Raw genomic sequence first — 17,547 nt, 5'->3', positions numbered from 1 at the left:
ACTTTTACGTATTTATGTGATGGAAATTGACCTTTATTAAAAATACAAACTGCAGCTGTAGATTGGGAACATCTTGGAATGGATGATTTCAATTTCTTATTGTTTCATTTATGAAAAGAGATTGTGTTTAACTGGCCGTTATACACACGTTGAAATTTGCTTGCTAAATTGTTTTGCTGTTTCGCATTTGTATGCAACACAAATGTGTTTGAGGCACTGAGAAACGACCCCCATAGGGTCGAGGCTCTGGTGGTCTGTAAATGAACATTGCCCACTTTGAATTAATTCACTCATTTTTATAAGAACGCACACAAAGCAAGAGTTGAACTCTTCCTCACCACAGTGCTTCTTGTGTGACATCATGGCTTTTTATACATTTCTAAGACAGCCAAAGACACGACCAAACCATCCGTGGTTAACGTCAACTGTGCATTCTTTCCTCAACGATTCTGCATGTGGACAGTAATAGGCTGAAATAAGCAGCAAAAAGATTACACTATGGAAATCCATGAGAGAGGGAGAAAAGAGGAACAGACAGAAGGGATTATTCTGGACAGCAATATGGGAGAGTACAGTGATGAGTGTGAGGGAAGAAGGGTGACATTGACAGTGCACCACCACCAATAACAACACGAGCAGATCAGGGGTGGCCACAACACCACATGGTTGTATAAAGAGATGGAAGAGAAGGAGAAAGAAGGGAGAGGGATGTTACAGGATTAAGCCTCGGAAAGAAAGAGGGATAAATGAAGGAGAAATACAAAGAGCGAAGAGATTCCATCTTCCAAACAACAAACCGAGAGCCATCAGCATCCTGCCTTTGATGTTTGCTACGTTGAACTAGTGCTAAGAAGCAAAGAGAGTGATGCCGGCGGTCGTGGGAAAGCCAAAGAGAAGAGGGAGCCATCAGCATTATGAAAAGCATCTGGCCCAGAGGCATATGTAACAGCCACTTTGATGATGCTACCATTTACTTCACGTGGGGAAGTGAGAAAGAGGCGCAGGCAGCGTTGTGATGGAAGGGACACCGCGTGGAGATGGTTCCAGGCTATAGAGCCGAGGTGTCGAAGCCAACCCAAAATGATAAGGCCAAAAAAATAAAAAAAAGCAAATATAATAAATTAAGGACATACAGGAAAGCTGTACACCCAGCAGGCGTTGCATCCAGCCATTTGATATAAGATGGAGACGATAACGGGTCTGGTTAGTATGAGGCAGCGGACCTCTTTGCTAGTTTGATGTACAGCACAGTGACATATACTGACCTGGCCTTGAGACAGCACTAGTGGTGGTGGGTTCAATAATTGCTACAGGGGAGGAGAGGGGAAAGGGAAAGGGGAGGGAAAGAGGACATTCATGTATTATTAACAGAATGGAGACGTAACGTGAAAAGGAAGAAAAAAATAGAAGAGCATGCAACGACAAAAGGATCAGCATCTCTGTGGTAAGATCCAACCTCTACATGCTCAAGACTTCCTGTAGCAGAGATGTCTCAGTCATGTAAATATAAAGAATGCTTGGAAACATCACATTGAGTGAAAATGTCAATCATACTGCATGCCTCGTGCCGTCAATATAAATGCCCGTCTCTCTGATGGCTACAATTTTCCATGTGACTGTTAGAAATTTCTTACGGGAGGTATAGTATATAATTAGATAACACTTTATACCTTACAGACCCCCTTGAAATGAGTTTTGAGCAGTGGTCAAGTCTCTTGCAAATGAGCCATTGATAACTCTTTACTGAAGGGCACCTTAGTGCCCGTTCAGAGCTATCGGGTTGCTCGTGGCTGTTTGTGCTCACCTGATAAGTTAGAAGTAAAAAGCAAGCCCCCTATCAAGACAGTGCATGGATTGTATTTTCACTCGTAAAGGCAGCACATCATCACCAAGCTGCCAAATTACACTTGTCAATTCAGAGTGCAGATTCGTGCATTTGGCGCATGCAATGGACAAACTGCTAGAAATAAATATCATATATAATTCAAATACATTGGTCGAATAGTAATGGTAAGGCAACGAGAATTGAAGGGGAAAATATCAGGCTGCACCATTAATGACAATTGGGGGATGAAATAATGTAAAATCTAGGGATGTTCAAAACTTTATGGGAACTTTTTTCTTTATAGTCCAGGTTTTAAATGCCACATGTAGACACACCCGGGGGGCAGACGAGGTTAACGATACATAGGGATTTCTCAACTCTGCACAATTTGCCTTTTTAATACTCCAAATACAAAAGATGGACCAGCTTCAACAAAGGGTGTTATGAGAAGAAAGTACAGTATCGACAGTTTCAATCATATTGTTGATATTTGTTTGTCTGCCACGTTGGAGGATGAGATCGTTTCTGTATTTCCCAAATCACTTTCAGCAAACAAAATTTTTAACTGATGTTAAGTTCACACTGCGTGAACGAGCTTTAAAGGCTCAAAGGGAAGCAATGAGGTGGTTATGCTGCTTGTTTTGTTCAGCTATGCAATTGGGACATGTGCCCACAGTCAGCTGTTCAAACTCTTTGTTCTTCCCACAAAGGTGTGAGCTACTTTATTCCTCACGGCTTGGTGACAGAAGAAGAGCTTCTATGTCACTAGGGAAGTCATGGCAGCCTTGCACATTCAGTATCAAAAAACAGACCAGCATGTTATTGGATTTTGCATTAGGATTTTCCATCCAAGCCAAGAGCCTATCCAGACTTCTAATTTGAATCAGATTACAAATTTAGTATTCAATTTATCCGTACCATCTACTATTGTTTACTGACTTTGTTGTCTTCTACTCGAATAAGCCACCAACAATTAAGGCCCGCGTGCTTTCATTTCATTTCATCATTCCCCTTTGAAGCTGAAAATGTGTAAAGATCAGCATTCATGTGGCTTCTCCACAATGCATACGGGTGCAGGGGCAGGTCGAATGCATCTTTTCTTCATTGAATGCTTCCACTTCAACTCGTCCTCCGGGAGCAGATATGTGAAGACAATTTCTTTTGAGTTCTTTCTTCAAACAGACAGACTCAGGCTATCTGATTAATATTTTAGCATGAATTATCAGTGAATCCGTCCAGCTCTCAGACACTCAGTCGCTCCATTTCTGTCTGGTACATGTCTTTTGACTGGAAAACTCTCCCTTTTGGATTTGCAGTGTTTGCCAAGATGCACAAACTAATAAAACAGAACAACTTCTTGAAGTTTAACAGCTATTTCATTCATTTATTCATAAATATGGTGGTAAAGCTGGTGTTAGTTTCTCTGCAAACTGCACTGTACAATTATTCATTCTGTCATTTTTTTATTCTGCCCATAATGTGTATCGTCCTGCAGGGCATCTACGATGCTCACTCATCCTGGGATAAACGTTCCTTGCTTCAGGAGATGTTGTGACGTGGGCGTTATGTCTAAAACCCGTTGGGCTGCAGCATAAACACATTGTCATAGCACCAAACGTTTCCTCATCCCAGTGAAAAAAAATGTTAATGGCTTTTTGATTGCCTAAATATGTAAATTCAAGCAAGTAAACGGTGCAATATTTTTAGTCTGCTTTTAGGAGAAGACAAGCGTTTCCATGTCCCATATATGTGAGTGTTTAACATAAAACCACCGTGACAAACACCAACCAATGAGTGTGCATTATGTAAGGATTGACCTTGGGTGATTTCTTATAGAAGTAAAAAAAAAAACTAGACAGGAGTGATTTCAAACTCTGATGAGTGCAACTTGCAGAAGGGTTCATCTGTAGGTTTCATTTTCCACCTGGCTTCAATAATGATTTATGATTATGGCCCAGGTCTCACTTTTAGCTGTCATCTCCTTGCTCCTTGACTCAGACACAATCACACAGCGTGAGCAAACAACATCATGTCAGCTGAGGAGACATGTCCGAACGACACCTACATGTGCTGATTAATAGGAGTGACAATCGAACACAATGCCCATTATCCAGAGCCAGCAGTGACTCTTCTGCCTGAGGGAGACTGGGCGGTGATGGAGAGAAAGTGAGTTATTACTTTTTTCTTCATCAGTCTCTTCTGATTACAGCTGGAGGGGGGGTGGGGGGGTGAAAGCAGAGGTATAGAAGAAGGAGAAAGCTCCGCTGGGGCTAAGCCGAGGTGGGCTGAGGGTATAAGAGCTTGACCAATTAAGCTGGAGGACTTCTCAGAAAATTGGAGAGAGCAGCTTCACTTCTTTTCATCAAATTTTACTTCTATCCTGCAGTCGAAATGGGAAATCGAACTGTAGTATGTGGTTACCCAAAGGAAAGTGGGAATAACACGAGATAGACAATAAATAAATAATGGCTACAATTTCTTTTGGTGTTTCCAACTAGACAATAAATAAATAATGGCTACAATTTCTTTTGGTGTTTCCAACTCTAAATTCAGCTGGACACACCCACTTAGTGAGCAGGTTGAGTCTAATCCTTGTTTTCTGTTTCTGATAAACTTTTTTTTTAGGCATGCAATACACATGTCATGTCAGCGCTTTAATGCTCTATGTTTGTCTTTGTTCACAGGCATTAACATTCATTTATGCATATATAATCAGTTTATACCAGCATGTTTATGGAACTAAAGGATTTAAACACAGCTAGAGCCTGCTGCAAAATCAGCAGGCTGCTTGTCTGCTTGTTCTTGAATGTCATTGAAATAACCTTTGATTGTTTCTACATAGTCTTTGTTTATCATTTAAACATATGCTCAAGTTTTAGAATTTCAGGTCATGATCGGAAATACCACAAGTGGAGTCATATCGTCGCTCACAAAGGACAAACATTGTCATAGTTGTTCCTAGTTAATGTACCCAAACGGGAAGAATTAATTTTGCTCTATTTTTATGCATTTCGAAATTGCACATTTTTGCAGACTGATCGTGTTTATATCATGTAAAATTTTGCAGAACAAAAATACATAATGATAATAATAATAATAATAATAATAAATCATCCAAGATTACAAGCGTGTTATCTATATAATGAAGATTTGTCATATTACATAGGTGGATAAGGTATCAACACTTAAGACATCTGAATATTAAGAACCAACAAAGCTGAAGTCAGAGTACTGCCCCTTTTTCATACAAACAGGACACATAAATCTTCAGACCCTTCTTCACACAACAGCCATGTTCTGCTTCCACTTGAAATTCAATGCAACGTATGACGCTCGGTCAAATATGCAAGCCTCGTTCGCCTTCCCATCTTACTCATCAATGGCTATTGACTGCTTCTAAAATAGCTCCCCAAAGTCACCTGTGGTCTCACCTCTGGATTCTGTTATTTGCATCCGTGTACCTGAGAGTGCACCACGGTGATTGCTTGCCGTTCCTCATTAAGGGCGACAGCTGAATTGTCCTTTCTCTGCTCATGAGTATAAAGGGGCGAGAGCACACACTTTTTGTGTGTGTGAAAGAAGAAGATAGATGTGTAAAACGATGACGCGGGATGAATAGGAGACGGGGAAAGGACAAAAGAAGGAATAAGAGAATCAGACAGAAAAGTAAAAGTGTGCCAGAACGACCGATGAGGGAATCAAGAGTGAAGTGAAGTTGTGGGTGGTTCAACAATGATTCCATTTCCTCTAACTATGCTGAGGGTTTCTTTTTTTTTTTTCCCTTTAGGCCTCGCCAGCGTCACATTATGATCATCCATTGAAAGATCTGAGGTATTCTTTTGATGTTCTATGTGCATATACAAACAGGACTGCGGCACGCTCCTTTGACAACAGCAAATGCTACAGAAATATATTTTTGTATTCCCGGTCCCTGGCTTACGAGGGACAATGTTATCATCTAAGGGTGCTGCGCAAACTGGTGAATAATTCAATTCACCTGTTCATATTTCATCACCGAATACATTAAATTGATTTTTCCCTTTTATCCTTGCTCTACATCATTGTTCTTCAATCCTTAACTGGCATTGCTTCTCGCAGCTTGGCAAGTGCATTAGGTGGACAAGATAACGGAATTCTGTCTTATAGGTCACATCCAACAGAGGCTCAATAACACATTGTTTGTAAAATGCCATAGTTGCTCCACCACTGCCACACTCTATTCATGCTCACATTTTGTCTCAATTAATTGGTGGGTGAATCATCCACTTGAACACATAAGCCCCTGTCCCCCAAAAGACAGCTCCCTTTTTCCCCTCAAGAGAAAAGCAAATTATGCCTGTACATAGCAGCTAGCATTCACGCACAGAAATTAGAGATAACTGTTATCAACTAAATCAAAGCCAATGTCTCAAACAAATCAAATTGATCAATTATAGCATTATTTATTACGGTTCCTTCAGGATTCGGATACATTTGTGAAGATTGGATTTATAAATTACGGCTGGCAGAGTAACAACAAAAAACCTGGACGTGGCAAGCCAAACTAATTTATTTCCTACTTTACAACCAATACACAGCAGTCAAACTTTTTTTTTTGTAAGTTTGCAGACGACACCACAATCATCTGCCTTTTCAATGACGGTGACAATGACATCTTGATAGGAAGACTAAGAAAACTGCCACAGCTAAATATTTGTATAACTGTTATTGATCGCTCTTCCACACCACTGGACACTTTAACATGCTCTTTGCATCATTTGCACATTCGGCTTCTATCATAATCCCTGAACCACTGGTCACTTTACACAGCCTGTATCCCACTGAGTGGCAAATTTTAACATTGTTAATGTTGATTTTTCGTCAGCATTCAGTTAAGGTCACAAACGATTGCGAACCTTCGCCGCTCAGTGGCATACAGGCTTGAATTGTATGATGATTTTCTCCATCATCTACATACACAACCACCATTGTATCATTACACTTTTTTTTTGCTTGATGACTGCATAATTTGTACAGCTGTCTGCATTTTGTGCTGAAAAAGTATTTTTATTTCACTAGTTGCTTGTCATTGTAATGACTACCAATCAAGCCCGTCATTCAGTTTGCGATTGTTTGGACGACACATTTATCTCGTTTGAGGTGTATAAGGTTCATGCCACACTTTTTGTGTCCTATTGATTCAAAGTTTTTCTGTCCTTGGGTGAGGTTTAGGTCTTTTCTGACATATTGCGGACCTATCCTCAATGATTCATCGCTGTAGATTTTGGTAAGATTATAAAATGATAACATATCTGTTCCAGTATTTGTGAGATAGCTTTGTACTTTCCTCTTTACCAACCACATTGGTCTCTGCCACTTCTTCCGACATCCTAGCCTCCTCTAATGCACACTGGCTTGAAAAATTACTGAGGGCGTGTAGAGAAGCAGGATATTCAATTCTATTCTAGGTTTGGGCTCTCTAGGCATCCTGTATCACGCTTGTTTCTTATTTGAAAAACCTCTGAGGTATATGTGGGACTATCCAAGATGGGATGTGTCTGTGCAGGATATCTCCAAGGAAAGTTAGTTTATTCAACACCTTTTTAATGGCAATTTCTATGGTAAATAAGTAAATAGGGAAGCAATAGGCGGTCAATGTTAACGGTATAATAATCTTCAAATATAGGTATCAACCAGGTAGCAGCGTTTATTGATAAACAACTTTCCCACCCCATTTTCCCCATCGATCCTGTTCCATGAGAGACTTTGTGATCATGTCAACAGACTTTACAGACATAATTTCTAGGTGCAGCGAAAGGGTTTGCTTTTTTGCAAGTGATGTGGTTCTGTTGGCTCAAGAGATATTTAACTCTTAGTGGATCCGTTTGCAAACGATTGTGAAGCAGCTGGGATACGAATCAGCACCTCTGAATCCGAGACGGTGCGACACAGTCGGAAACAGGTGAAGTGCCCTCTGGAGTCTTGTTCACGAGTGAGGGAGGAATGGAACAGAAGATTGACAGGCAGATCAGTGCAGCATTGGCAGTGGTGCAGGCTCTGTATCGGTCTGTCGATATACTGGTCAATCTAAGTTCCTACCCTCACCTATGGTCACCTGCTGTGGGTCGAAATGAGATTCTTACACAGGGTGTTGAAGCGCTCCCATAGAAAAAGGGTGGTAAAGCTGAATCATACGATCTTCTGGATTGAGAAGAACCAGATGAGGTGGCTCGGGCATCTTGTTAGGATGCCTCCCGAATGCCTCCCTCGAGAAGTGCTTAGGGCACATCCCGCTGAGAGGAGGACAACCCGGGGATGATACTACGTCTCCCGGTTGGCTTGTGAATGCCTCACAATTTCTTCAGAAGAGTGGACGATGTGGCTGGGGAGAGGGAAGTGCTTAAGATGCAGCCCCCGTGACCTGACCTCAGATAAGTGGAAGGGAATGGATCGATGGTATTTTCTTGCAGGCGGTTTGCCAAAAATATAAATATTCATCTTCGCTTTTAGAGTTGAGTCTTGCAAGACGTCTGTATGATAATTAATGCCAAGTAGGTCTCAGTAGTTTGTCTGTGTTAATACACAATTCAAATTTCCATGGTTTTCAATCATACAATATTTCAGTCATCTGCATTGTATGGTAGTCTCTTGCCTTGAGTATTAACTATTCTTGTGATGTCTGACAATTTGTGCACCAGCACTTCGGCTTTTTGTCTCCTCCACCTTTTGAACCTAGTCTGATATATTTAAAAAATATAAAAGTTATGAAAGGTTTGCCTTGCAGTCTTCACTTGCAATAAGGGTCAGCCTGCCTTCTCAGCATTCATCTTAACATTACTGACCTCTGTGCTGCAATTGTGCTAATCTTGACGTGAAACTAAATGTCAATGCTCATGCAAAATTTCAAAGTAGACCCACAGCAACACACAGACAAGATATGCTCGATACAAGCAGCAAGAGTGGTGAGTTGAAAAGAATAAAAGCGAATAAAAGTTGGCCGGCCAACACGCACTTCAACGCCGGTGAGGATGTGTGGGCAAAAAGTTGAAATAGTGCTTAGTTGTGGGTTTCCTCTGGTATAAATGCTTCAGAGGTCACAAACCGCCTTTAGCAGCCAAAAGACTCTTTGACAAACCAGCACAAAAATGAGAATAACAAAATCCGGTGTAACGGAACTTACGGATGAGAGGCACACTGGCGTTCGCGGTCCCAAGTTTATTGGTAGCAAGACACGTGTAGTTTCCATAACGATCCTCGGTCATGTTGGTCACTGTTAGGACTGATCTGGAACTGAGGCTCTTGATCTCGATGCCCTGGCCCTTGATAATCCTGAGAAACGAGCACAACGACAACACATTAAGCTTTTATTTCTCACCCACATGTGCAGAAAATGTCAAGGGGGAGGAGAGAGGTGTCAAGGACAGCGCAAATATTTGTCATCCCGACACTAAGTAGCACTGCAATAGCCTCTTCAGCTGGTCCAGTTATTCCTTGGTGTGTTAGATCTGAAGCCTTGAAAAGGAAGGTGAAATGACGAACAAGATAGGTGCTACATTACAATATACGTTTATTATGTTGTGCTGTGTTACGAAATTAACAGTCATTTATTTATAGCTTGAAATAGTGTGTGGAATTATATATAAAATCCTGCAGAATTCGAGGCTCAAAATAACTTGCTTTTAAATATATTCAGAACAATCATAACGTGTTACGGACGAAATGAGCTAGCATTCGGATATTTTTGTAACATTTGGCAGCTCTGCATTGTAAATGTTTAACATAATTGTGTTGTTAAACTGTTAGTATTTATCTAAATTGTTTCTTCCAAAATAGCCTCACAAATCTATTGAAATGCATCAAGATAACAGTGACTCAAACTGTTAACATTCAAGTGTTATATTTGTACTATGTCGATTTTTTACTCGTTTTACTTCATTTCAGAAATAAGGACATCAAAAAATATTTTTTTTAAATCCTATTTTTAAATGAAAAACATCTTTGTGAAAATAATTAAAAACAATATCTTTGTGTTTTTGTTTGACAATCATTCAATGATAATAATTTTATGATTACATTAAAATATGTTACATTTCAAGCCTTTGCAATTTCTTGAACTAAACCCTTTCTTAAGGAAGTACCCTTGTCATAATCTTCATACTTCACAGAGCAGGCGTGTTGTATATACTATCCTAACTCCTTTTATAGTTTATAGTATGAGGAACTGTGCCTTAACCCACTTCATGAGACCTTTTGTCAAGTAATGTCCCAACGTGACAGCCTCACTAATAATCTTGATGGTAGCCTCCATGTGAGCTTTTCTCTTTTTTGGGTCAACATTAAACAACTCCTCAAGCTTCTCATTCAGATTGAAAGCACCACCACTCAGACATGCACATGAAAGACTCCCTCACCTCCATTCAAAGCTGTGACACATCATGAAAAGTAGTTTGTCAAAGAGTGTTACGCTTTTCCAGCAGTGGCAAACTGTCAGCAGCACTGAAATGATGTTAAGGCCATAAAACAGATTGACAAAAAAGAACACACTGGGAAAACAAAAGTGGCCCTTGATTTCTCCTACTTTTGGTGTTGTACAGACACTAATCCTATTGTTTTTTGTGCTGAACAATAAAGACCATATACCGTATTTTCCGGACTATAAGTCACAGTTTTTTCATAGTTTGGCCGGGGGTTTGACTTATGATTATAAGGAGCGACTTATATGTGAAATTATTAACACATATCATTTATTATATAATTTGTCAATTAACACATTATATCATTTCACATGTTATTTTCACACTAAGCCGCAAGAGGCCGCTCTAGGCCTGTGGAATAATTGGAACTGCAACTGACGATGAGTCTCACGTAAGCTACATTGAAAAGGAAGCGCTGCACCTTCTACTTCCGGAGTTAGCGGAGTTGTTTTAAGTGACACCGAAGATGAAGATTTCATTGGATTCAGTGATTTGGAGTGACACGGATGGTTTGGTAAACTTGTTAGCATGTTATTGATGCTATAGTTATTTGAATAACTCTTAATACGTTATGTTAACACACCAGGTATGTTCTCAGTTTGTTGTTTATGTGTCATGTAACGTTGGCATACTGTACAATTATTCAACCTGTTGTTGCCTCTACTCTATTTTTATTTTAAATTGCCTTTCAAGATGACATTTCTGTTCTTGGTGTTGGATTTTATCAAATACATTTCCCCCCAAAATGCGACTTATACTCCAGTGCGACTTATATATGTCTTTTTCATGCATTTTATGGCTGGTGCGACTTGTACTACCGAGCAATTTATAGTCCAAAAATTACGGTACTTCTGTCCTTTAATTGATAAAGAGTAAATTAAGATATCACCAAGTAGGAAATCACCAAAAATAAAAGTCTTTAAGACTCGACAAAACACTCCTGGCAGCTTGACTCCTTAGTGATTTGAATTAATTGATTGCATGATTACACAGAAGGAGCAAGTGATTCAAGTTGTGCTCACCAGGAACGGTCAAATAATGCTTTTCTTTTCTAATCCAACGATACTTGGGTGTAAAATGAGTCATGTATATGCAGAGACAAATTCTAGAGGATTGCCAGGGAAGGTCTTATTAGGCTTTATCGGCTACATTTATGCGAGCTCTCCCTAGCAGCCAGCCAAACAGAATGACAAACCATTTTCCTTCTGAGGGAAAACAGATAAGAAAGGCACCTCTTTAATTATGCTAATGCATTGCCTGGAACACCAAGTAATCTTGTAGTTATCAGTGATAGAATACCGGCAAAGTGTTAACTCCTACTTCAAAAAATATTTGATTATTTATAAACTTGTGCATTCATTCCATACTTATTGTAAATAGTACCTACACAGGACTGATAATAAATGGAAAATAATTCATGATTCATTTGAAAACTATTGAAATCATTTCCTGAACCCTACTTTGTATCATTTTTTAGGCCAAAACCCCATGAGAATCATTCTCGGTGTGAATTAAAGCCGTGACAGAGGACAGAATTTTCGGCAGAAGAAATAGAACACAGCTCATTCAAGTGAGCATCGATGCTAAAGCAATCTCGGCTCACCTTTTCTCCCCTTTGTACCACTCAAATGTTGGTGAAGGCACAGCAGCTGCCTCGCACCTTAGCAGAGCAGTGCGTCCCAAACCAACACCATGGCTTTTCATCTCATGGATGGATGGGGCAACTGGAGAAAAGAAAGACAAATATGTTAGAGAAAAACACATTTCGATTGTTATTCTACAGTTGAGAGTGCTAAGATGTGCGGTTTGGTTGAGGGAAAAAAAAGACGCAAAATGACAGCCTCTTAATACCGCAGTCAATGTTCACATTTTACAAAACTTGTCAAAGAGTGAGAATCCGTCGCCAATGTTGGGAAAATGAAATGACTTGTACTGGATGGCGATAAACGACCTAATGGGAGTTCAAAGACTCAATGGCGGCAGCAGGTTCTGTGAATGCAGAATGAGGCTCCTTTTATGTGAAGAAATGTGAAGAAAATCTCGATTCCATTGTCGTGAAGGCAGAAAGAAATAGCACTCATGTGCAATGACAATAAAGAATACAATTCTGACAGCAGCTGCTGTTTGTCCTCTTCAAGATAAAATGTGTTACATTCACTGTTACAATTTAACACTTAATGAGAAATTGGATTCCCCTTATCTGTGTAATGCATGTTTTTTTCTTATCCACAATATCCTCCTTAAGGGCTTTGCAAACCAGTGTGTAGGTACATAAGACTCAAGAAAACACGAAGAGAATAAGATCAGCTCAACATGCAGAGGTGGTGTTGGTCACTATTACTGGATACGGTGCTCAAATATCTTCTGATCATCAGCCTTCTACCTAAAGCTTTCTTACAGCTGAAATATCTAAAAGAAAAGAAATCTAGGATTTATTGTAGAATATATCCACAGGGTTAGCTCTTTTCTAACCTGTATGAGTCTATAGACAGCTGACAGATGAGGTGGGATGCAAGAGATGTGAGCAGTATAAAAAAGATCCATGTGAGCTTTTGTGAACGTGGACTATGATCGCGTAGGAGAGGTGACAGTGTGCTCTGTGATGATGAATTTGCTTCCACCAACATTCTGCTGCAACCTAATGAACACTCTCATATGACTTGAGTCTGCTGATTTTATGTCCTTGCATGTGTGTGCCAATTATTCCACTCCTTTCGCTCTACCAAGGCCAGGGCTGACTAATCTGAAAGACCTGAGGTCGTCATTCAAGTGATGCGTTCGGCTAAGGCCTTTCCCATTCATTTATCACGACAGGACATGTTCGATGCCATGCTGTGGGGTAGTGCAAGACTTTGACTGCCTTTGCGTGCTGGCTGTGCGTGGAAATGGGTGCGCATGCTTTAAGTGCGCATATCATTAATAAAAAAAAAAAGTAATGACCCAATTCAAATTCCCACCCACTGAATTTGAATCCTTCGTGGTGATCACACCTCGCTATCAACTTGGAGACAAATAAACATGCACGCACTCATACAGTGTGTCAAAAGGAAATTAAAAGAGAATATACTCGATAGTTTCCAAATAGTGGGAAGCATTTAACACCATTTTTATAGGTTCATGAACTGTTGGAAATTAAATAAACAATATGAATTGATTGACAGCACGGGAATAATAAGAACATCACACATAGAACAAAATCAATGGTTTAGTAGGTTCCCATAATCTTCCACTGATTCCACGTCTTTGTGCGGCGACATTGAATACCGGGAGCTTCTGAAAGCAAGAACATTGTAGGAATGATTGAGAGTGTGGAGGCAAGTTATTGTGATTACTTTGTTAAAATAAGCACAAACTGAAACTAAAAATCAAATCCGTTTCTGGTGGAATGTTTTTGGTAAAGAAATATGTATGATTAGGGATAAGCATGATGGTATACATATAAATTTCTCATGCCGTTTTGGTGATCATTTTACATATTAAGACCAAATACCAAATAAATAATAGACCATCTCTGAAAAGACAGTTTTTTTTAAACTGCTGGACTGACACTTGCTGAAATATTTTCACATGGCGTCATGCACATATTTCTCAGTCTGAATGAGTCAGCTTGAGTTAGTCTTTGCTATGTTTTTGCATTTGCATTATAATGTGAAGTTTAGGTTAATACCTCAGACTGGCTACCTTTCTGTTATGTGCTTTCCTGGTAACCATTATTTTTTGCTAAATGTCAACCATTGATATACAAAACAGTTTGAAAATTACATACATCCATTTCCATTCCTGGTTTGTCAGTCCAAGATGATTTCAGGTTTATTATTTACCCCCAAATAGATCGATGACATGGCTGGTTTCCCAGACAATTTGCTTTCTTCATTAGGATCCATTTCCTATAGATTATAATTTTGTTTTGTCTCACCTGTCTATGTGTTCAAGATGGACTGCATCAAAGATCTTAAAAAATTGATTTCTCAGTGGGGTATGTGAATCTGATTTAGCGTTTACTGATCCAGTGAGAGGCTGAGCATATATATTACCTATTATGTTCTCTCTTATCAAGGGCACCTTACATAACTGTTTACTACACAAGGTATCTAATCCATCCATTAGAAGAATTTATATCAGTTCAGGCAAGCAAAGTTTCTGTTGACCAGTTTTGGACCTTTCTAAAATAAAATAAAATAATACCACAGGATAGGTGGTCCAATATGATTTACCTGTACATGCATAACAATTCAATCCGATCTTTCAAATTAGGTCCTGCCACTCAGCTCTGTTAAGAATGATCACACCTATAAAAAGTTCTCCTTTCTGATTATTCCAATTTCAACTTGATGACATGTCTTACATCATAATATGACGCGAAATACGCCTTCAGTGCTTGGGGAGAAATGCAAAGTAGTGCACTAAAATTCCTCAACGTTCAATAAGGCAAGTAATTTAATGTCCTAAGAATGCTGTGGTAGTGCTGTAAATCATGCTTGGATTCATGGCGTCGCCACAGATTGGGGTGAGGGGTTGGCCCAAGAATAGCACACAACACATACACACACGCGCTGAAAATGTGGCCTCCGTGGTACTGCTTGATGATAAATGGCCAGTTGTGGGTCCATTACAAACCAAATTTCCTCGTGTCTATATTATGCTGAGCTTGTCGTCTAAACAAATGCAAGGTCTCCAACTGTGCATCCCTGCAAAGTGAACAAACATCCGCATGTTAATGATTAGTAAAATGTTTGACCCTCAATGTAATATTCATGGCCAGGTCGTGTTCAGACTGCATCAAACTTTAATGTAAAATCACTCACCTTAAGAAGCCTCAAGGGACTATCAATGATTAATTGGTGCGTTGCAAGACTGAGGGCCAGATGTTTGTACGTCGGGTATGTGTGTAATGTAAAATTACAATACTCTGACAATAATTTGTAGCAGCCAGAAGTGAATAAATGATTAGCCGGACTCGTCACTCAATTTAATATTTGGAAAATCTTGTGATAACGCTCTAGCACAGGAGTGGCCAACCCGCGGCTCGCGAGCCGCATGCGGCTCTTTGCCGGGTTTCATGCGGCTCCTTTACGTTCGGCTCGCTTCTGGTGGGGGGGGGGGGGGGGGTAATGGGACGTCAAACGCTGCGTGTTCGCGTCGCGTCGCTTCGCTTCGGGGGGGGCGGGGGATGTGGCTCTTTGCGGTACACAGTAAAAAAATGTGGCTCTTAGTCTCTGACTGGTTGGCCACCCCTGCTCTAGCGGTTGTACTATTCAGAGGGAAATATACGCCTTAAAATTAAAAAAATTAAAGCTGTAGCTTTATTTTACAGCGCTTGTGTTAAAGTCTGAATATTGATTTGAATCTGAACAATGATTATGTTTAAGTATTCAACAAAGTATGGGCTCGAGCTGTGCTACAGTGTCACATTATAACGTACTTTTTTTCCTTTTATTGTTTGCTATGTGCATTTTCAAAAATTTAATTATGAAATTCTATTCGGAGGGTTATTTTGAGACCGAATTTGCTTTCCCAAGACGAGCTCACAAATTGACTAAAAACACATGATGCCCATTGCTTACTAATCTCTTAATTTTATACACTGACTACAATTGTAACCTTTGGGCTGCTGGGAAATGAAAATAGAGACCTTCGTAGGCTAATCTTAAAATACAAATTTGTAACTATCCAATTTATTATTGTCCATTACTGGAAACTAATCGTAGCAATGTGCAGTCTATTTAGCCAGAGCGGGTCACATTTGATCACAGTTATGTCCAGAAAATTGCTAAGGTGAGTAAAACCATCCTTTTCACAGAATTTATTTATATACTACATAATACAAAAGTACCATGAGCACACAAGCATTTTTTTAATTAAAAGATCAATTAACATCCCTATCTCTTCAGTCAGATTGGAAAATGAGTTTTCACCGCAATTAGGAAATGGACTCATCAGTGCATGACTTATCAGCTTACACACAGAGACACTGTTCTCAACTGCCATCTGTGGGCTTCACTGTCCTCTTTTTTTTTTTAATTGTCAGTCAGGAATGGTTCTGCTGCCAAGATTTATTAATTCAATAAGATTTCCATTCAGAACTGCGAGGGAACATTGTGTTCTTCCTGTTTTATTAAATGAAAGGCATATAAATAACCAGCTTAGGCCCAGAATTGAGCAGCTCCTACGAGGCATTCAATCTATTGTGTGATTTTAGCACAAAACAGTTAAAGGTATGCTAATACACACATGAGATTCAGAGGACCACAAAAGAAAGCTGTCAATTGTTAAAACTGCATTTTGCAAGTAATTAGTAGAATTAATAAGAGACGTTTATTTGAGCTGACTAGTAATGACTTTTAAGAAAGCTCAGCAAATGTCTAATAACTTTAACATGGCAAAGTACATATTTGAGCTATAGTAAAGCATTATCAGCTCGTCTGACATGTTTTTACAGTGCTCCAGACCGGCCTTTTTGTTATAAAGTAGCCCTGTCACATATTTTTTTTCCTATTTATTTTTGTGAAGATGAGTTGACTATAAACATTCAAAATGCAATACAACATTGTTACGTGCCTGCGTCACCTGCCACCCAGCCACGCCACCAATCAAGAAAATCACCGGCCCTTGTCACTGCCTTGTCTTGCCGAACACGTCAAAGATGAAATGGTGTCCTATGAGCGCCCCTGGACCCTTGAGGACGCCATGGACCTGGCCGCATGAGTGGCTCGGCAGATCTGGTCAGGACTGCGTGAGAAGGAGACAAAGTCTACTCCCGCCCCCCGCTGCCGTGACGCCAACGTGTCTTGGAGACCCCCTGCTGCCCACCCGGAACCCTATCCTCGCCAGCCAGTGCTTCATGAACACTGGCCTGAACCCATGGAGATAGAACGCGCCGCGTTCTCGCCGGAGGAACGTCGGAGACGCTTCCGAGCAAGGTTATGCCGATACTGAAAGCTGAAAGTGACCGTGTCAATTTACTCTGAAGTGGAACTAACAAGACCATTTAGTTTGCAAGAGATCAAGATTTTGCACATTTAACCGTGCTCTAAAAGAAGCAAGAAATTTAAATAGCAATCACGATGAGAGCTCTGGAGAGATGTAGAGAGACAGATTTACATCCCAACAGCTTGAGGGCAATGACTACTTAGAATTGGATCAGAATCCATTTCATTGAAGTCTCCTCTTAAAAGTTGTAACTTGTACGCCACCGTGTTAATAGATACTGCTGACCAACTGGAACTTTCCCCCTCATATTAAATTAGACCTAATTAACATGTAGTGTAA

The 17,547-nt window shown here is 39.9% G+C and overlaps 1 protein-coding gene across 3 annotated transcripts in view; it reads right to left on the bottom strand.

Moving 5' to 3' along the window:
* The window catches only part of negr1 (neuronal growth regulator 1), an 89,204-nt gene that overhangs the window by 20,520 nt on the left and 51,137 nt on the right, over positions 1-17,547 (bottom strand). For 2 of the 3 annotated variants that reach the window (XM_037248983.1, XM_037248982.1), the window contains exons 5-7: positions 11,882-12,002; positions 8,985-9,133; positions 1,266-1,307 (exon numbers count right to left, since the gene is read on the bottom strand). In XM_037248983.1, the coding sequence (XP_037104878.1) occupies positions 1,266-1,307; positions 8,985-9,133; positions 11,882-12,002 (312 nt within the window). The remainder of the gene's footprint in view (positions 1-1,265; positions 1,308-8,984; positions 9,134-11,881; positions 12,003-17,547) is intronic. The other variant, XM_037248984.1, reaches the window with a different exon arrangement.

This window comes from Syngnathus acus, chromosome 4, assembly GCF_901709675.1.
Source record: "Syngnathus acus chromosome 4, fSynAcu1.2, whole genome shotgun sequence".
NCBI lineage: Eukaryota > Metazoa > Chordata > Actinopteri > Syngnathiformes > Syngnathidae > Syngnathus > Syngnathus acus.
This window is presented reverse-complemented; position numbering and strand designations above follow the sequence as displayed.